The sequence below is a fragment of the Cetorhinus maximus genome, chromosome 19 (assembly GCF_964194155.1).
Source record: "Cetorhinus maximus chromosome 19, sCetMax3.hap1.1, whole genome shotgun sequence".
Classification (NCBI taxonomy): Eukaryota; Metazoa; Chordata; class Chondrichthyes; order Lamniformes; family Cetorhinidae; genus Cetorhinus; species Cetorhinus maximus.
The window spans coordinates 74816437-74837600 of record NC_135897.1 but is presented as its reverse complement, the minus strand read 5'-3'; the positions used below and the strand labels follow the sequence as shown (position 1 = coordinate 74837600).

Here is a 21164-nt window from a genome sequence, read left to right as displayed (position 1 = left end):
AGTCCTGAAAGCTACACATTCCCTAATCACGGGCATGCACAATGTGTCGATAAACGTCTTATGAAATGATGTAATAAATATTTTTAAATGAAGCAACAAAACATCCCTTTGTCCCCATGATTCCTTTTCCTGTGTTGTATGGAGTGTGCAGTCAGTGCATGGACCTCAAGGAAGTCTGTATGGTACAGAAGAAGCAATAAACAATCTCTGGCCCTTCATGTCACCAGCTGGTTTTGAAAACACCTGTTGTTCGGTTAGCACATGATCCGATTCACACAATGCCTACTCAGCGCCGGAACCAAAGCCAGCTATTGATCAACCAGAACCCCACTGTGATTGAGTAAATAAAGATTTCTCGACGCGTGCGCTCTCTGTTTTCTTCCTCCAGGAGCTGGAGTCGACGGTTGAGTTTAATTATCTGACAGCAAGACAGAAACAAATATCATATTTAAAGAGAAGCAGCCCATGTAGTCCTGTTCAATGTAATTTGAAAAATAATTACGTTATAGGAGTGTAAGCATACTGGAGTGTATTGTATTTACGTGCCTAGAAGATTTTCCTTTATGGTGGGAAGGGATAGGAAGGGTAATGCTTAGTGAATTATTTTATCTCCCTTCCTTTCTTTCATTACGTACCATTCTCAGCCAAAAGACGACAAACATCCTATATCCAGGCCCTGCCAATTGTGTTCCTCCATTTACTTGCCAGAATCCCATAAGCTAGGCATATTTGTTCAAAAATATAGTTGAGAGAGTTAATAAATTAATGCAGTACCTGTCTTCGTAAGGAAACAGAATCCACTAGAGCTATGTCATCTGGTGTTCCTTCCACTGCAGATTCACAGTTGGAAATACTATACCTAGTGAAAAGAACAAGGTGAAACTATTTTCTATACACCCAAATCAACAAATAATTCATTTCATTCACCTTTATCGTTGTTGCACTAAGTTACAGGAGACCTACATTGCTGATGAATTATTTGTTTCATTTCTCAGTAGTTACTGTATATTATTCCTCATCCAATCTGGTCTCACTTACTTATAACAGCTGAGTTGCTACATAGTTCTTAACTTGCACAAAGACAATCAGTATGGTTTACATTTCAATGATTCCAACTCTGATTATTGAAAAGTTTATTTCAAACATTTTATGTAATTAAATGGTGAGACGTTGTTACTGAAGAAATTCTATTGTATGGAGGCAATGTGATTACTGTAATAATGAAATAACATATATAACTGCAGGGTTTAATAGGTCAATGAAGTAACTGTCACTTAGCAAATATTGCAAACAACCCCAGTCTAAATGTTTAAAAAAAAACAAATTTTAGACCTCAAAAGGCAAGTTAAACCTTTAATAGGTCATAAGGGTTCAGCATCTCCAAGTACCTGTTCATTGAAGATACTATATATATATTGAACCCACCCCTGTAGCAGGTTTCATGTGGAAACCAATTGAAAAAGATACTAAATAAACAATGCCTGAGTCATGGCTGCATCTATTGTTCCTATGGATGCCAAATAGTTAATGTTGCATATCTCACCTATGCTTTATCCACACCAGCACCCCACCCCACCAGAATCAAGATTTTAGAAACACAATTATTACAAACACAATTATCTAGACTCCCAAATGAGCTATAAAAGAGTCACATCCAAAATTAATTTGTTTGCATCTTGTATGTTCCAAAAAACTATGGTTTTGCTGACCTTTTTTTAAAAAGGGACCAACTTTAGTCAAAATATTTACATGTATTGCAAAGTCAGACCAGATTATGACACTAGTTCACACTATAAACAAGACATTTGCACAGTCTACATGTTTTAATTCAAATTATCTACATTTTTAAGCACTGTATTCCCAATTTGCTGTGAAATTTAAATTGCTTGATTTAAGTTACAGGCCAATTCATTTTTTAGTGGAACAACTTCAAACTATCAGAACTATAGCAAGCAAGAAAGGAACATCCTTCATGGCTACCACAAAAGACGACAAAACAAATTAACATGGATTTTATATATTTCATCCTTCCACTGCTCATGTGACTCATTACAGGACTCCTGGAATTAATAAATTATATTTCCAATTAGGAGTCTATCAGTCAAACGATTTCAGAAGTTGAGGATGAGGGGCTAATATCAAAGCCTCTAACGGAGACCACAAATGGCCATATTTACCTGGAGCCATCAAGCAGAGGGTTAGATGAAGTACCACAACTTGACCCACCATGAAGTACTGCTCTGGTTTCCAGGAAAAGAGACAATAGGACAGATGACAGTATTCAGGATATAGAATGGCAAAGGAAAGAACAGGAATAAGTACACACAGACTTAGACGGACAGGTCTTAGATTATTATAAATACAAGATTCAATGCTATTTTTTATTGAAAACATAACTTACATATATGGCCTTTAATGTAGCAAAACATCTGACTATTTAGTTTTGAAAATAAAGTGCAAGGGCTTACATCAAATATTGTACAGACCCATTCCCATGCACTGCATTACTGTACACAGTAATAACACTAACCTATCACAGCCTTCACTGTAGCCTTTATGCTGCAGCCTTAATGAATCAATTTCTAGGCATCATCACTCCCTCTTGGTGAGACTGAATGACATTACCTGTTACACCTTCAATGTGATTGTGCAAAGGATCAGGATTCAGTTTCAGTTATGTACACTGATTGCTCAACTTTATCTGACAAAGCAATGTATTTGGCAGTCTAGTATATACTGCACATCAATTTTTAAAATTCTTTCATGGGACGTGGGAGTCGCTGATTAAACCAGTACTTTTGTCCATCCTTAACTGCCCTTGAGAAGGTGGCGTTGAGCCGCCTTCTTGAACCACGGCAGTTCCTGTGGTGTAGGTACACCCACAGTGCTGTCAGGAAGGGAGTTTCAAGATTTTGGCCCAGCGACAGTGAAGGAGTTATCCTGATATAGTTCCAAATCAGGATGGTGTGTGGCTTGGAGGGGAACTTGTAGGTGGTGATATTCCTATACATCTGCTGCCCTTGTCCTTCTCGGTGGTAGAGGTTGCAGGTTTGAAAGGTGCTGTCCGAGGAGCTTTGGTGAGAGGCTGCAGTGCATCTTGCAGATGGTACACACTGCTGCACTGTGCATCGCTGGTGGAGGGAGCTGATGTTGAAGGTGATATATGGGGTGTTGGTAGTGGAGGGAGTGAATGTTTAAGGTGGTGGGTGAGGTATTAATCAAGCAGATTGGTTTGTCCTGGATAGTGCCGAGCTTCTTGAGTGTTGTTGGAGTTGCACTCAACCACACAAGTGGAGAATATTCCATCACACTCCTGACTTGTGCCTTGTCATACACTACACAGAGTAATTCTCACAGAACATGTGGAAGGGGTGAGGCAGGTGCAGGGTAGGAAGAGCGTCCATATTCCATAAGCTATGAGAACTAGGATTAAAGTGCATTATTTTGCATACAACCATACAACCTTTCACATAATTCACTAGTATAGCAAGTGTTGGCATGATTGTACATGAGAAAAAAATTATGCATGTAAAACTGATAGGTAACCTAACCCCTACCACTCAGGTTATTTATAAATCTTATTCCTACCCTTATATTATGCTGAAGGTAATATTGAGACAGTCTCTCAGAAGCAGTTATCCATCTAACTCTTTTGCTTTACAAAATGGCACATAGCTTTAGGTCCCATAAAAGCAAGAGAAGGATGGCAGAATTGGATTTGTGAAAAATAAGAGGCTGCTTTTTAGTTTGCTTTAAAAGTTTAAAATGTATTTTATGGTTGATTCACTGGTTTGGAGTAGGGGAAGTGAAAAGAAGGGCTTGATGACAATGTCTCACTCTTACATGTTTGGAAATCAAAACTTATAGTTCAACACGGTGTCACTAATATTTATAGCAAGAACCTGTAATGTGTCACAGAAAATTCATGATATTCACAGACAAGAATTCTGTTAGAGGCTACACCATTTGAGCTGCATGCTGGTCAATCGCCTTCAATAAAAGGCACAATATAGCAGCAGCACACAAATCACTTGCAATACGTCGCATGATTAGAATTAGAAAAGCAGAAATAAAAGCTGAAAAAAAAAGCACAGCTTTGCCAATAAACAACATTGTGCAAGTTATTAGATAATTCCCTTCTGTAATTGCTTACCAGTGCATGATTAAAATGCAATAATAGATTGCTATAGGCAAGAAAAACTGCACTATATCACACGCATGACAGGCAGGTCCAAAATTCACTTTTTGTGCACTGAATGTAAGCTTTCTTGAAAGGCCTCCAAATTAATATTTAAACAATATTTACAACTAATTAGTAGTATAGTAATTAAGCTGTTCAATTTCAAAGCCAGTGAATATTTTTCTAAATAAAGGAACAGGAGTAGCCATTCAGCCCTTGGAACATATGTCGCTGTCCCAAATGCGTTGTCTGTACCTGAAGTTCTATTTATAAACCAGCCTGTCTTGTTTTTATTATTTTGGAGTCCAGTATCCAGCTGTATCAGTACTGCAGTGTCTCTTAAATATCAATTGTTCTACCGACTTAGCACAACTGAGCACTTCCATCCCCTTTTTGCAGAGCTAGTACTGCATGAATAGCACAGTAATATGCTGCTGGCTGTGTTTACAATAACATAAATCTCAACATTGTTTGAACTATGCCCAGATTTATGAGATTTATGGACCATACAAAATGAATTTAACCCTTTTTTTGGATTAGGGTGCCAAAATATGCAAGCCTTGTCTTGCAATAAATAGGGAGGGTCCATGCATAATTTAACCAAAAATTGTTAAATAAAGTGATTACTGGTAAACTGATTCTGGCAGGTTCAGTTGGTATAATCAAGCATGAGTAAGGAAAACAACTTTTGCTGCTTTCATTAAAGAAGGTGCTCAACTTAAAACATGGCCACAACCGTTTAGGCAGCCCTATAATGCTAATGATTCAGAAATTTTTCTTGGACAAGGTATGTAACTTTAAAAAAAAGAGTGCATGTTTCTCAGTTTCCGTGCTTTATCATTCTCCGACATAATTAGGAAGTCAATAGATGGTGCCTTATGAATTTTTACAAGCAGCTACGTGCAAGAAACATTCAACTTGTATTCCAATCAATAAAGTCAACTGCTCAATTACAGTAAAATCAATCTTGAAGCCTATTATTTGATGAGAAATTATTCCATCCATACATTTTGCTTTAGAAAGGATTAGATTTTTCTTGAAGACCTAGCGGACAAATATGGAAGATCATTAGGGTCCGAACCTTAGTACTTAAATAGAAAAGCTGCACTGCAGTAACTCACCAAGGCTCCATCGACAACACTTCCCAAACCCACAACCGTCATCACCCAAAAAGACAAGAGCATATGAAACGCCGCCACTTCCAAGTTCCCCTCCAGATCACACACCATCCTGACTTGGAAATATATCGCTGTTCCTTCAAAGTTGCTGGGTCAAAATCCTGGAATTCCTACTGAATAGTACTATGGGAATATTGTCATCTTACAGACAGCAGTGGTTTAAGATGGCACCTCATCACCACTTCCTTAAAGTGAAATAGGGATGAGCAATAAATGCTGCTCACATCCCATGAATAAAAAAACTTGTCACCGATACTCAGCTTCTATAAATCACAGCATAAGCCAAGGTGGAGTGTACTGAAGAAAAGGTAAGATGTGGCTGTGCTAGAGACAACAAAATCTACACGGTCAACATACTACAAGTAGATAGACCTTGGGCTAATTGAGGCCATCATGCATTTCTAACATGATCATCAATTTTTCTCTCTCCACCCTTTCTCTTTTGAAGAGTTGACTTCTTGATGGTGTATCAAGGGCATGGGTCTCCTTTTGATAACTCACCTGACTGGGCATTATTCATGCAGAAGGTTATTTGATCGCTGGAGATAGGGTGGCAAGAGCCAGAGGGGAATTCATAGACAAATACAATCCTGCCTTCACCTGACATCACATACACACACCCACACCCATCTACTAAGGATCAATGTAGAGTGAAAAGCAGCAGTGATCCTTAATTATTTCCTCCATCTTATCATAAGGGTGCTGAGATCAACTATTACTGACAAGGCCCTCAAAAGGGCGCTGGACAAGTTCCTGTGGGTGAAAGACGTTTGAGGATTTAAGAGGTAGGTAGGTTAATTTGTGGTATATCACCGTGGCATCCTGGAGCTTGTGTAATTGTCTGCAAAGGTTGATGAGAAATTTCCCGGAGTCCTTTTATAGATTGGGCTAAGGTTTGCCCTGTTCGCCACCACCCCCTTCCACCCATTTTCTTGCTTCTTCTCGGAGATTGTGTAGCTCTGTGAGTGGGGAAACATGTGGGGTCAGGTGGGTGTGTAGATTGTACCATGTAGGATGAGCATGATGCACCAATTACTCTTTTTACATATTTTTCCATTTTTATTGCATTATACTACAGGTTGAAACTGAAACAACCATGATCTGTAGTCAGCTACTCACAGGATGAACTCACTGGGCATAAGGAAAGCTCTAGTTTTATTTATTATATGGATACAGTCTGTTTTCTGCCTTCTCTTTAGGGGGCTTGCTATCTACAGTCATGTTTCTACCAAAGTAACCCAGTCCTATGCCTTTCCACTGACAGCTGGACTGAGAATATGAACTCATGGTATAGGATGCAGAAACAAATGCATATTCTGCTACCAACCACTTTAAAAAGTGAATTTTGAACCAACCTTTTAATATAACATGGAAATTAGACATGATCCACTGCATCTAAATGTAAACAATATGGAGAAGGAATGCTGATGATAAGCAATTAGCATCCCCCACTTATTACAGCACAACACAACTGAAGTCCAACAGCCAATCACCTTCTGCGATTTTCATCTAGCATGTCCAAGACTTGCTGGTAGGCCCTACGGGTGGTGGAGTGGATTATTGACAAAATGCCATGAGGAGAGTATGCGTTTGGTCCGTCTTCAGAGGAGATGAGTGGAGGATAAAGACGAGGCTGAGGCTGAGGCTGGGGAGTTGGTGTCACACTGTCCATATGCACACAACAAAGTAAGAGAAAAACACGGAAATCAGATTCAGACAGAAGTACAAATAATGGATAGTGAGCTTTATATAAGTGATATTGTAGAGTACTAGTCTCCTAGTCACTTCCAAGCTCTGAAGAGTTCACTTTAAAGGTCCCACTACTGATGGTGCACCTTTAAGTGATTTGCTCATACTTTAAAAAAATAATTTTTCAAAATATTAGCAAAGGATTGATCTCCATTTTCTTCAACAAACATTGGAATGGAAAGCAAATAAATGGGAGGAACACTAGTCACTGGGATCCCCATGGAGTATATGCCATCCATGATAGTGTCAATGATGTGAGAATTATCTTTTTGCCACTCATCCCCAGTTTCCATTGATAACTTACTTTGTGTGGAATTTTTTTAAAAAAAGCAAATACTCAGAGACCTGAAATATAAACAGCAAATCAAAGGACACACCTCAGTCTGTGAACAGCTTCTAATCACACCAATGCCAATACTATGGACTAGAAGTACTCTATGGGATCCTCTTGGCTTATGTTACTTCCATCATATACATGAATGAAATGAATAATACATAGGGTTCAACAGCCCTATAGATGGCAACATTCCACCTTTAAAAAAAATCCATACAAGTAATATTTCAGTAAGTTACCACCTTGGTATCAGTGAAATTAAGAAAAGACCATCCGACAGACAGTAAAATACATTAAAGCTTTACAGAGTTTCAAAAATACCATGGCAAGTAACATTTCTTTCTTTTTTAAAAGACGATTATCCCACCCTCCCCACCACCCTCGGATTTTTGATGCGCCAGCGAACATTCAATCTGGTGTCGGATATTAGAAAAATTGCAGAGTCTGCAGGCTTGAATGCAATGTGGTGAACCATATACTACAGCGATGCAGAGCTCAGTGGGATAGTGAGCAGGTACTAGATCAAGGTTACAACCATGGTTTTTGCTTCTATGCTTGCCAGTTCCTAATTTTTCACCCAATGGGTAGAGTATTTGGGCTCTTGACCGTAGAAACAAAAACCACTGGTCTTCAGGTGCAAAAACATGTGGTACTGCACTGCCAAAATTGAAGAGAAGCATTGCAGCTTGGAAGCTTTTTGTTGCTGTATTAGAGGATTTGTTAAAGTGGCAAAATGTATAGAATAGGATGGTAGACACAATTGTGCACTTCGAATTCCCAATAAATCTGAGAATGATGCAGGGTAGCCAATTCCCTACAGAGAGGGAAAGAAGCAAAAGTAAATTGAGCAGATCACCTGGAGCTGCTTTACTACACTCCCTTGAAGCCTTTTACACCCTTGATTAGGGCAAAAAAGATAGAATATTACACCATCAAATTACTGAATCCTGAGGTCTTCTCTTGAAAACATGGACTAAAATAATCGGGTCTTCCTGCAATGACATACATGTTCACTCAGCTTGCATACTTGCATATAAAGTAGGCTTGTTTTTCTCTGAGAAATAAGTAATATACTAGCACAATATATTTTGTATAAACAAAGGATCCTTCTAATGCCAGGCTGGTCTTATCTGGTACAGTGACTCACAAGTGGAAGTTCTGTGGGACTCTTCACAGGATTTCAAAAATCTTCCACTTTGTTCCTAGTGCAAGAAGGTGACCGATGGGCAATGTTTATTTATATCATCTAGCCAGAAACTAAATGGTCCAGTCGCCACTTAAACTTCCTGTCATCTGCTAAATGGAAGATGCTGCTGCAGGGGGTTAATGAGGGGGAAAGCAACCCCTAGTCACAATATCCAAATTTTACTCAGTTGCTCTTTCTCTTTAAAATATTAAGAAAAAACATGAAATTGATTTGTTAAATAAATTACATAGACTTCCTCAAAAAGTTTTAGTATTAGATTTTTTTGAAAGTTGTTAAAAATGAAATGATTTTGTAGAAAAAGTGAGATAAAACCCTCAGTTTTTAAATTGTCAATGTGGCTTGTTCCATTCCTGGTCTCAATTTTGTTAAAGTCAGTAGATTTGTTGGGAGTGAATGTAAATGCAAGATAAATGGTGATGAAAGATCAAAGTTCTGGACATTAAGTTGCCTATATTCCAACTGAGTTTTCATTCCATAAACAATAATAATGCTAACAAAGATTTCTCATGGGCTTGTCAATATTCCCCAGTGAGTTTTTAAATGGAGGAATTGGGGCAAGATTTTATTCAGAACTTCTTAAAAGTCAGAAGTTTGTAGTTTCTTCCATTTGAACAGAACTTTTGGAATTCAGTTAACCAATATAAATAGTGATAAACCGGCCTTTTCCCATGTACTATTGTACTGGAGATGCTGTGAATATAATGAGGTATAGTTAGCCACCACAGGTGTGAAAGAATATTCTTAAAAATTTATCTGTCACTTGATAAGAACTCAAGATGAAACGAATAATTCAATATATCTGAATCATGCAATTTGGATGAATATTTCTGCACCCTAATCCAGTTCACAAATGTAATTAGCTACTGTTACATCATATTGGATTAAATTTCTTTCTCCACATAATCAGGATGGTGAGGGATACTGTCTGGTTTTATACTTGTAGCAAAGTCTTAAGCCCTTTCTTTAAATGCAGTTAAGATTTCCCCAGCAAGTTGTCCAGCTCTTGAGATGAACTCAGTCTTGCATTGTTAATTATTAAGCCTATGAATCAATGCTACTGCTTTCTGGTTCTTATATTTGCTACTAGTCATTGTGTTCTTTGTAGGCCATCTTCTTCATTTAACTACAGTTTAAAATATTTTTCACAGTAGACGCATGTGACATTGCACCCCCAAATGTAGTGCATAATTTTAGGTGGTCAAGGGTAAGTTAATATTCCTTGTTTTTTTTCAAGCTGATGACCACGCGTGGATAAGCTATTTGGTTACAAAACCACTAGCTTAGATCCTTCCATCAAAAACCATCTTTAAGTTCACTGTACAGTATTGAATGATTATTACAAATCACTTTTTCTGAAATCATTTGAGTTAAAAAGAACCAGAATACTGACAAGGATCCCTCCTGTCCATAGAAATTGGTGGGGTGGAGAAAAATGATAGATACCACAAAAACTAATTGTGAAATCTGCCTCAATCAATACTGGGCTTAACTGTCCTCTGGTTAAAGTACAACAAATCAAACAGAACTGTGTTTTCAAATGAAATAATTATATAGTTATCATAAACTTTTCGATTATAACTTTCTGTTCAGCTTCTGGTTTGTTGAATCAAGGGGAAAGGGAAAGCAGCTTCTCTTTGTATTTATCTCCATCTCCCTCACAATAAGCTTTGATCAGGGTCATTGAAATGGATATCTAACAAGGAATTAAATATACCGCAGGACAAAGGGCTTCATCAGGAAGAATAAGTGCCCAAGAATATTGAAATACTTGCTGCCAATTTATTTGTGTAAAAAATTACCAGAAGTGGATAATATTCAAGGTCTAGATCATTACATACAAAACTGGCCATAATTAAAAGGAATAAAACAACAACCATAGAGACAGGTGGTCTAAGACATAACTTACCAGCTCCAGGTTAGGAAATAGTGCACCAAATACCATAAAAGACTACCATAAAGGAGGAAAGAAAAAGATTGCTGAAGCTTTCAATGGAACTGAAATATTGTCCGAGGCCTACTCACATGGACTCTGTTCTGACAAGCTGCCCATTCTGTCGGGCAGCATTTTCACTCATCGAACGCTCTCTCCGCACACGACTATGTGAACGAACCTGAAAAGAACATATTTAGTAAGCAGGCAAATTTGTATAATTATTTCCAAGTTAAAAACACCCTCAACTTACTAAACAGCCTCTTTCTTTCAGAGGAAGCTTTCGACACCCAAGGCATTTCCTTCTTGAAGGTAGCTTATGAATCAAATCAGCAACTTCCCCCCTTCTATAATCCTCATTTCTGTTTCTCCCTTTTTCCTGGTACATCTGATCCTTTTGTTATGCCCAATATCGAAATGTAATTTTTAAAAATTTGTTTTAAACTTTATTGCCTCTTATTAAAATTTGGATAAGTTTCTAAGTCTGGACCTCCAAGCTAAAAACGACAAATACTTCTTCAGCACAAGCCCAGGCAATAACTCATTTTCCAAATATTACTGGAAAGGCTGCTGGCATAGAAACAGTTTAAGCAGAAAACTACTAATACAAACCTTGCCTGGTGCTACTATAGCATGAGAAGGTGCCAGCATTTTAAACAAATGAAGAAAACATTAGACAGTAATAATGGCAGAAGGTTACAGGATTAAGTGAAGATTGAAATGATCAAGCAATCCAAAGAACACATTAGCTTGAGTGGCATCTGTGCAGGACACTAGGAATGGACAACTGTTCTGGAGTTTCATCTGAGTGTCTTGAGATTTGAAGTTTTTAAATAGGAAGTTCACTTAAAAAAATAAATGGAGTGAGTAGAATAGACTCCATAATAAGGTGCATGACATGTGTGTACAGGAGTGGGCTTGATAGGCTGAATAAACTTGCTCTTTGCTTTATGTTCCTGTGACAGAGGAACACATTTTACTTAACATTATGTCATGTAACAGAGTCAATCCCGAAGTCACCTTCATACCCTCAATGTGTATTGGTATAAACCTACTGCAAATGATTGAGGTGTGACAAGGAATATCATCAAAGAACATACAGGCCATGTTATGTTTAGCTGAGCTGTCTCATTTTCTTAAATTTTCCTGTGAGCATTTAACTCTAATCATTTTAGGAGTGAGTTACAACTCAATATAACATTTAGATACCAACAACTTTCCATACCATTTCTTAAAGTTCTCAACACCAAGTCTCACAGCGGCATACCAATAAATCAAGTCTACCATAAGTCCAATCACACTGTCAGATACCCGAACTACTGATCTTTCAATCATCCTTTACCGTCCAATTGGTTTCCAACACCCTCATTAGAAGAGCCTACTGCAGCAGTGACGAGAAGTACTTACAAGAACTTCATCACATTAAGTCTACATTTGAATTCAACGGATTAACAAGATTAACGCACACCCACCTGTTATTTGCTCCATAACTACTTCCATTAATATAAGAGTTAGCGTCCCATAAATTGGTTCCACCTCGCAGACTACAATCTATACTCAAGTCAGCAGACACAGAATTCTGACACAAGTCATCTAAGAAACCCCATTCCATCCTTCAAACCCTTAAAGACAAGAAATACCTCACAATAAACCAGGAATTTGCAGCACACCATGCGATTGCAGACTGACCTACATTGGGGAAACAGGTCGCAGCCTACACACTAGACTTAAGGAATGCTCAAATTAATAATCACCTTATTCACTGGTCCAAATCTAGACTTGTGACAACGATCAAGCACTGGCATACAAGACAGCTCAGGGAGGCTACGGAGATCTACCAACACTACATTGCTGTCTTGGGGACAGTCTGCTCATCAGTTACACCCAGCTACCCTTACTCAAAAACACATTACCATTCATTCTGCACAGTTGACCAATCAGCAGCAAGAATGTTAGCATGTACCGATCTATTACAATTACAATCCTCCACTATATATAGCTACCTCTTTCACCTGTTCCAGTTATTCCTCCAGATGATGACCAGAGTATGTTGTCTGAAACGTCGAGGCCTACCAGTTGTGCTAATGAACTCTCTTAAAGTAACAGCTGCTCTTTTCAAAACAAATTTTACATGGTGTAGCCATAAAATCATCACTGAGGGAGTGCTGCACTGTCAGAGGTGCCATCTCTCAAAAATTCACATAAAATCATCTTACTTGTTTAGACACCAGATGAATCATGCACAAATGTGACAAAACTATAAGGGAGTCTTTGGTCATTATAGTGTTTCCCAGTGAGAAGCTTCAATTGAATACAGAAAGATTAAAACACACTGAGTGACAAAGAAACACATACATTTTGGTGGCTGCATCATCAAAGTGGAATGACAAATCATCATCCTGAGCCCTAGCTGCTGCACAGAGAAACCTTGACACATGACAAAGAAAAATGCATGGAACAATAACATTGTTTTGTTGCACAAGAGGCTCTGCTTGTATCATTAACTACTTACTTCCTCATTCTGCGGTGTTGGAGCAACAGGTTGCTCAAGATCCAAGAAATCTAAAGGTTGCTCACTTAAAGTGAGCACACGAGGAGGGGTCTTCAATGCCAAAGGTTCTGTAGGGGTTGATGTCATGAGATCAAGATCCCTTGGTCTGGAATTGTTATGGTCACCTAGAACAACAACCAGCACAGTTTGTCACATTTTAGAAGGTTTCTGGGTTGTACAGTTACTAAAATGAACATGTAAAAAGTGACACAATAATCATCAAACATTAATTGTAAAGTAGACAAAAAAATCCTCCCAACCAAAAATTGGCCAGCACTACATGGAAAACGCAGAACCACCGGTAAGATTTGGAATGGAGGAGGAGGATTTTAGTAGCACAATAGCTTCTAATATTTTTCTTTTGGACCCTGGTTTTAAAAAAGATCGTAACCACAAAAATCTCTGTTTAGAATGGTAAATTCTTTTAGATCAACCAAAAGAATGCACTGAAACATAAGGACAGTCATCGTACTCCATTATTAATCAATTTACAAAAATTGAAGTGAAAAGGTACAGGATTATTATTGTCAGCACTTCAAAAGATAACATAACATTCTGAGCTGTCATTTATTTCCAAAAGTCAGCTGCATGCTTCTAAATTGATATTATTTTGCAGTTTTACTTTAAAGGTGGTCTTGTGGCAGAGCAGGTAGCGTCCTTGCCTCTGAGCCAGACGCTTGGGGTTCAAGGCCCACTCCAGGACTTGATTGTCAAGGAAGTTGCATTCATAATGTGGCCAAACATTAATCAACCAGAAAATCCTTCCAACATATACTAATAGCAGGTGGTAAGAACAGGAGAGACTTCTGAGCATCCATGTGATGGAAAGAAAATTGGAGCCCCTGCCATCACTATTCATTGCTCTGGACTGTAAAAATGCATGTTGCCGTAGCAACTCTGACTCCTTGGGACTGGTTGGCTCAGTTGGCTGGACAGTTGGTGCAGATCAGCATGGGGTTCGATCCCTTCCAGGTAGGGTGGATTTGGCGCCTGCCTCGTTGCCCCACCTGTGATCAAGATCACGGCGCTGTGGGTTGGACCTGCCTTCAGGCAGAAAACTGAAGAAGTAGTTTTGCTTCTTCCTTCAGCATTAACATTAAACACTTACACCCATCGCTGTATCTGTAAAGAATGCGACATTATTTGAAATAGGAGATGCAGGCATAAGGCTACACCACTTAATAGGATCATGGTTGATCTTCTAACTCAACTCCTCTTCCAGAGCCCTCCAAGATAGAGAATTCCAAACATAATTGTAATATTTTGCCTGGGCTGCTAATGTAGCATTGGAACAAATACCAGTATCTTATCCCCTTCAGGATAAAGGGAGTTTTTCATGTTACCGATTTCATTCTGTATGAGGGTATAAACGGAAAACCCACTGTAGGGGCAAATTCCCTGTTTTTAGAACTTCCTGTGTGTTGGGTCATGACTTGCAATTATTTGAAACATGCAATCTTGCAGAAGTCAGCATTAGTGGACAGAATAGAGGCACAGGGAAGCACTTGAAATTTATTGCTAAAAAGAGACATATTTTTCACCTTGCACTCATCAGGATAGATGCAAGGATGCCAAATTTTAAAGGGAACAACAATTAATATTACATGAGAAAAGGGGTGCTGATTGGTTGTCAAGGCAACTGAAGAGATGGGAAAGGTGTCAGATGGGAGTATAATGGATTTCATGATTGCACCAAGAAAGATGCAATGTCTAGACATATTCCTTTTGCCTGCAGAGGACAGGTTCCAATACATGGATTTCTCATGCAGTATAAATTGTTGTTCCCTTTGAAATTTGGCACTTGCCATCCTGATGAGTGCACAACAAAAAGCTTCAACAGCATGTCTCTTTTTTTTCAGCAATACTCAAGTTCTGTAGTACCAAGCGATTATTTACAAAATAGCACCAGAAGCAAGGTCAGTGCTTTCCAGCTACTAACAAATACATTTTTTAAGCAAAACATAATTTCTGCAAGGAGGGCTGTATCTTAACTTCCCTTCCTCTCCCACTCCACTGAATACTCAGTCACTTTCATTACTATTCCAGATCACGGATATTTGATGCTAATATAAACGCTTGGACCATCTTGCACTCTCAGTCCATGGTAGGAGTGATCAGAGTGCTATCTCCAAGTTAGAGGAACGTGGGATGGCATAGAACAAACCCACCTGTGGGTAGAGGAGAGTGGCAAAAGGCAGTAACAACAGACTAGGACAGCAAATTTCCCTAAACTGCAACAGTGGCTACATTTCAAAAGTAATTAATCAGCTGTAAAGCACCTCAGAACCTGAGATTGTGAAAGTCTTTATATAAATGCAAGCCTTTCTTTCATTTTTGTTTTCAAAAAATAAGATTTAATTAAGAGTCAGTGCTGTGCCAATTTGTTTGATGGGCAACCCGGAAAGTGTCCTCAATTGTAGTTCCAAGTTTCTAGGCAAGCAGAAGGAGGTCTTCCATTGGGCCATGTGCATGATCTGAATTGAGCTACATTTGCAGCGAAGAGATGGGAAAGGTGTCGGGCGGGAGTACAATGGACTTCATGATTAGTCACTCAACACCCTGTGGGGAGACTTGGTCTTACAATTGGAAAACATCTCTCACATGAGGATCGTTTGGATTAACATCCTAATTAAGCAGCTGCTGATGAATAAGCTTAGAAAGCAGCAGTGCATTTGAACAGTTCAATTAAAATAGCTGGCCAGTCAGGTCTAGCAGGTAGCTAGGGTAATTCTGAGTCTGCTGCATGGAAACATGCTCATCAATCTGGAGATTGGTGGGGGAGAGAGGATTTCCAGGACAGGAGCCAATGAAGATCTCCAATTAACTCTGAAGTCGACCAGTTCTAAAGACTGGGGCTTTTTTCTCTAGAAAAGGGAAGGCTCAGAGATGACCTGATAGAGGTCTTCAAGATTACGGAAAGGTTTGACAGGGTAGATGGAGAGGAGAGGTTTCAATTTGTGGGTGAGACCAGGACTAGTGGCCATTAATATAAGATAGCAACTAAGAAATTTAATAAGGAATTCAGGAAAAGCCTTTTTACCCAGAGAATGAGTGAGAATGTGGAACTCGCATGGCATGATTGAGGCGATTAGCATAGGTGAACTTGAGAGCAAACTAGATAGGTAAATGAGGGAGAAAGGAATAGAAACATATGCTCGTAGGGTTAGATGAAGAAGGAGGAGGTTTGCATGGAGCATAAACACCAGCTTAGATCTGAGAGGCCAAATGGCTTATTTCTATGTTGTACATTCAATGCAATTCGAATGCTGCATAATATTTCTAAAGCTTTAGCCTGAACCAGGAATACAGTACATTACCTGCTATGAAAATCCTTTCTGGCACCTCCATCACAACTGTGGTGCTTTGACAATCTCCTTTTGCCCATTTGTCTTCAACATCGTCCGCTGCAACCTGTAGTTTCTCAGGAACTCTCATTCGCTGGCTAATGCCTTCAGTGTAATCCATCTCATACTGGATACGGTTAATTTCTGCCATATCAGCGGTTGGAGAAGGAAATGCTGCTACGTTCATGATACTGAAAGTAATAATGACTATCAGAGCAAGGCACGGCACTGATAAGTTAAAAATTAGTTAAAACACAATCTCAACTGCAAGACAACAGACATGAAACTGAAATGGAACATATCAGAAATTAAAATAGCTCTGGTCAAGCATAACCACACCACTAAACAGTCCCGAAGCTGTGTTCTCCCTACTCTCTGGTTGTGTTGGCCTTCAGAGTTCAAAAATCTCAGAGATGTTAGTTAACAGAATAAAATCAGATTAGCTATTGTAGCCCTTCCCTGACTTACAATCTGCATATGTGACTGCAGCATTGTCACTAGTGCTCCAGCAAAGCATGGTAGCAGGTGCGTGAAATTTACATATGCCCAGTACATTCAGTTACTGATACAATTATAGTTTTTGCTACGCAACACTACAACAGTAACTTGCATTTATATAGCACCTTTAGCATAATAGCATATCCCAAGGTGCTTCACAAAGGGACATTCAACAAAAAAACAAAATGGATGCTGGGTCAAGGAAGGAGATATTAGGAAGGTGATCAAAAGCTTGCTCAAAGAAGTGGGTTTTAATGAGAATCTTAAAAGTAGGAAGGAAGGTGTCAAGGCAGACGGGCTTAAGGATGAAATTCCAGACTGTGGGGCACAGGTGGCTGAATGCAGATGCCATTAGCTGGGCAAAGGGAAGGCGGGAGTGCAGAAAGGTGAAATAGTAGCAGTGGGTACCACCTGACATGTTGAATTACTAATATTCAAGAGCAGATTGGATCAACTGCTTTTTTCCCTAAAGAATATTTGGACCACGTTATGCATTAACCCTCGTGGTAATACTGGGGCAGATTATTCTTGTATTTACTATCTGTAATGTAGTCATATCATTATAACTTATACTATTAACACTATTAGGTCAGTGTGTCAGTAACTGAAAGGCATAAACTTAAGATCATAGCCAAAAAGGAGAGGTTGTGTGTTTGTTTGTGTGGTGGGTTACTGGGATATTGAAATCCCTGCCAGAAACAGTGCCTAAAAGGAAAGTGGATAAATAGTTGAAAATGACAAATTGAAAAGGGTATGGGGAAGCAAGGTGGGATTGTGCCCAAATGATTAGCTCTATCAGTGTTCTCATCGGTAAGATGCCCCTCTTCTATGCTGTAAAATTCCACTCCTTTCAATTTTACAGATTAGCATACTTTCAAATTAAAAATATATATTTAGTCTTATTAACTATCGGGGGCTGGTTAGCTCAGTTGGTTGGTATGTGGTTCAGAATAACATCAATAGCAACTGTTCTATTCCTGTACTGGGTGAAGTTGACTTGGGGCTTGCCTCCACACTCTGCCCATGAGAGTGGAAGGTAATGGCAAACCGCCACTAACAAAAATTGCCATGAAAACAGCTCAGGATAAAGAATCAGCTGACAACGAGCCAAAGGCCTGGCTTTGGGCAGAGCATACATGACATGACATTGTTAACTATACCCAAGTTAGATTTTCAAAATGCCTTTCAAAAGGGAATCCACTTGCTTTTATACCCTACCATCCCCAGAAAAAGTATTCAGATGCTGCTCATGATTCCCAGCCAAGAAATTCTAGGAATAATTATTAACTCAAAACTTATGAGGAGGGATATTCTGGTAATTTGCTTAATCAGTCTGAGGTAAATTAACAAAATATGAACAAATATATAAAGGGGAAAATTAATTACTTCTCTGCATGTGCCCAGTGGTGCTGCACTGATGTCAGCCTAGATGCCTAAATGATGTGACTATCTGAATGAGGACAAAAATTGAATTTACCTCTTTCAGAAGATAACAATACATCCCACAAATCCAATCCCAATTCTTCAATATTTACTGAAGCAGCACAAACAAATTAATTCTTGCTTGAAGAAAACTGCTAGGATACAAATTGGTCTCACAAGTATTGGCGCAGTTTATAAGCACATACAATTACTTGATGGGATATTAAACAGTACACAACAGCACTATGGTTACTGAGCCCCTCTCCACGTCTTTCGTGTTGGAGTGGTTATTGTGTTCAAACTTATTCCCCTCCAACCTCCACATGCAGTGTATTCATGTGTTGACACCTGCATCCATGGGATATAATTTCCCCATAACTAACATAGTTTAAGTGTGCCCACCTAAGCTAGAATGCTTTCATCAACACAAACATGAGCAAAAGGAAAAATAGCTCAGCAGTAAGCAGAAATGAAAACAAAAGCCAAACCAAAATGATGTACCAAATACTAAAGCTTCCCAATGCTTTCAGTCCTGGGAAGAAAAAAACATTGCTAAAGATGTTTGCAAATCTTTGGTTTAAATAACAAATTTAATAATAACACACTGTACAACATATATTATCCATAATATCTTCAGGAATGGTATCCTGTGAAAGAGCTACTCTATAAAGGCTGTACAGTGGAGGAGGGTAATTGCACAGGCAGATCTGTATTGAGGCCTTATGCTTTGACCTCATGGAGCAACCCCTAATACATTAATACAAGGTTTCCAATGGGACGGGCCGAAGGGCCTGTTTCTGTGCTGTATAACTCGATGACACCAAACTCCTACACCAACTAACACCATCACTGGGCTGGCAACGCCACAGGGTGAAGCTGTCAACCCAGGGCCAGGACTGACAGCGAGGGAAATGGTTGGGGGGGGGGGGGGGGGGGGTGGAAATGGAGGGGTCAAGTAATGTCCTTCACTTGTATTTCATTTAAAAATTATTTACCGGTAACCATTTGTCGGAGAAGTTTTACCTAAACGCTTCCCCCGCCCCCCTCCCCGCTATGAAACGGCAGACTGATATTTTTCCCACCTTGCTTGCCTGTGTTTACCTCCACTTGGGTCGGACCTGCGGCGACTTCACTGGGAACAGAGAGAGGGGGCCAGGGCCTCACAACCCGATTCCAAGCTGCAGTTTCCAAGTTGATATCGAAAGTTATTTATTTTTTTGCTTTTTTTTTTGCCGGGTCCAATGAAGAGTTCGCCCGAACCTCGTATCACAGCACAGGAATCATTTCGAAAAGGAATACGCCGAGCGGCCGATTCTTCCGACCGAGGAAAGGCGACAGATGCGGACCAGCTGATCTCAACCGGCCCCCGTAGCCGAGCGGGCTGCCGCCTACGCTGCGCATGCCCGTCAGCCGCCCCGGCGCTCAGAGGTGCGCGACGGCGCATGCGCGTCATGGATGCCGTGTCGCTGATGCGCACGCGCACCACATGCAAGCTCTGGGAGGGAAATAGTGACTACAGCAGCTGTCCAAAGGTTTGGACTTTGCCATGTGTGTGTGGGTGAGGATTATTGACAGAGAATGTTTGCAATTTTGAACACCAAATCAAGCGCATAATTAAATCACATTCACACGAAGGCAGGTTAAAGTTTCTTTCATTTCTGCTTTGAGATCGTGTGGGTGGATAATGGTCTCTTAGACGTCTGCAGCACAGGAGGGGGGCCATTCGGCCCATCGTGTCCCTGCTGGTCAACAAAGACCTAATCCCATTTTCCAGGGCTTGGCTCATAGCCCTGGAAGCTATGGCAAGGCAAGTGAATATCTAAATACTTCTTAAATGTTACGAGAGTTTCTGACTCAACCACTCTTTCAGGCAGTGAGTTCCAGTCTCCTGCCACCCTCTGGGTGAAAAAAATTCTCCTCAACTCCCCTCTGAGCCTTCTACCTCTCACCTTAAATCTATGCCCCCTTGGTTATTGACTCCTCTATTAATGGAAATAAGTGCCTTCCTATCCACCTTATCTATGCCCCTCATAATCTTATACACCTCTATCAGGTCCCGTCTCAAACTTAGTTGCTCCAAGGAAAACAACCCCAGCCTATCCAATCTTTCCTCATAGCTTAGACCCTCCAGCCGAGGCAGCATCCTGGTAAATCCTCTCTGCACCCTCTCCAGGGCAATCACATCCTTCCTATAATGTGGTGACCAGAACTGCATGCAGTACTCCAGTTTTGGTCTATCCAGCTTTTTATACAGTTTTAGCATAACCTCCCTGATCTTGTATTCTATGTCTCTGCTAATAAACCATCTTATCTACCTGCCCTGCTACCTTCAGGGATCTATGGATATGGACACCAAGGTCCCTATGATCTGCAGTACTTTCCAGGGTCCTACCATTCATAGTTTAATCCCTTGCCTTGTTAGCCCTCACCAAGTGCATTACCTCACACTTTTTGGGGTTGAATTCCATTTGCCACTGTTCTGCCCACCTGACCAGTCCATTGATATCCTCCTGCAGTTTACGGCTATCCTCCTTGCTATTTACCACCTATCAATTTTCGTTTAATCTGCGAACTTTTTGATCATACCCCCTACATTTAAGTCCAAATCATTTATGTACACCACAAACAGCAAGGGCCCCAGCACCAAGCCCTGTGGAACCCCTCTGGAAACAGACTTCCAGTCACAGATACATCACTCTACCATCACCCTCTGCTTCCTGCCTCTCAGCCAATTTTGGATCCAACGTGCCGCTTTGCCTTGGATCCCATGG

The 21164-nt window shown here is 39.9% G+C and overlaps 1 protein-coding gene across 3 annotated transcripts; it reads right to left on the bottom strand.

Annotated features, from left to right (window-relative positions):
* Positions 1-248: 248 nt before the first annotated feature.
* On the bottom strand, positions 249-19785 carry mffa (mitochondrial fission factor a). 3 transcript variants are annotated; one of them, XM_078564155.1, is made up of 8 exons: positions 19476-19785; positions 16447-16664; positions 13091-13254; positions 10671-10759; positions 6852-7022; positions 2178-2240; positions 775-859; positions 249-418 (listed from the first exon to the last, which is right to left on the bottom strand). In XM_078564155.1, exons 2-8 carry the CDS (start codon positions 16658-16660, stop codon positions 287-289), a joined length of 918 nt encoding a protein of 305 aa, XP_078420281.1. In that variant the 5' UTR covers positions 16661-16664; positions 19476-19785; the 3' UTR covers positions 249-286. The 3 variants fall into 3 exon arrangements, with proteins under 3 accessions (XP_078420281.1, XP_078420282.1, XP_078420283.1); XM_078564156.1 differs by lacking the exon at positions 6852-7022 and having other exon boundaries at positions 19476-19784; XM_078564157.1 differs by lacking the exons at positions 2178-2240; positions 6852-7022 and having other exon boundaries at positions 19476-19784.
* Between the last annotated feature and the right edge of the window lie 1379 nt (positions 19786-21164).

Bases quoted from the DNA above. Each gene is read 5' to 3' on its own strand.
- mffa (XM_078564155.1), bottom strand. From the start codon at position 16,660: ATGAACGTAGCAGCATTTCCTTCTCCAACCGCTGATATGGCAGAAATT. The intron at 10,760-13,090 runs GTAAGTAGTTAA...TGTTCTTTTCAG, and splicing joins CAACACCGCAGAATGAGGAA to GTTCGTTCACATAGTCGTGT. The intron at 2,241-6,851 runs GTGATTGGCTGT...CCTGGAAACCAG, and splicing joins CTAGATGAAAATCGCAGAAG to AGCAGTACTTCATGGTGGGT.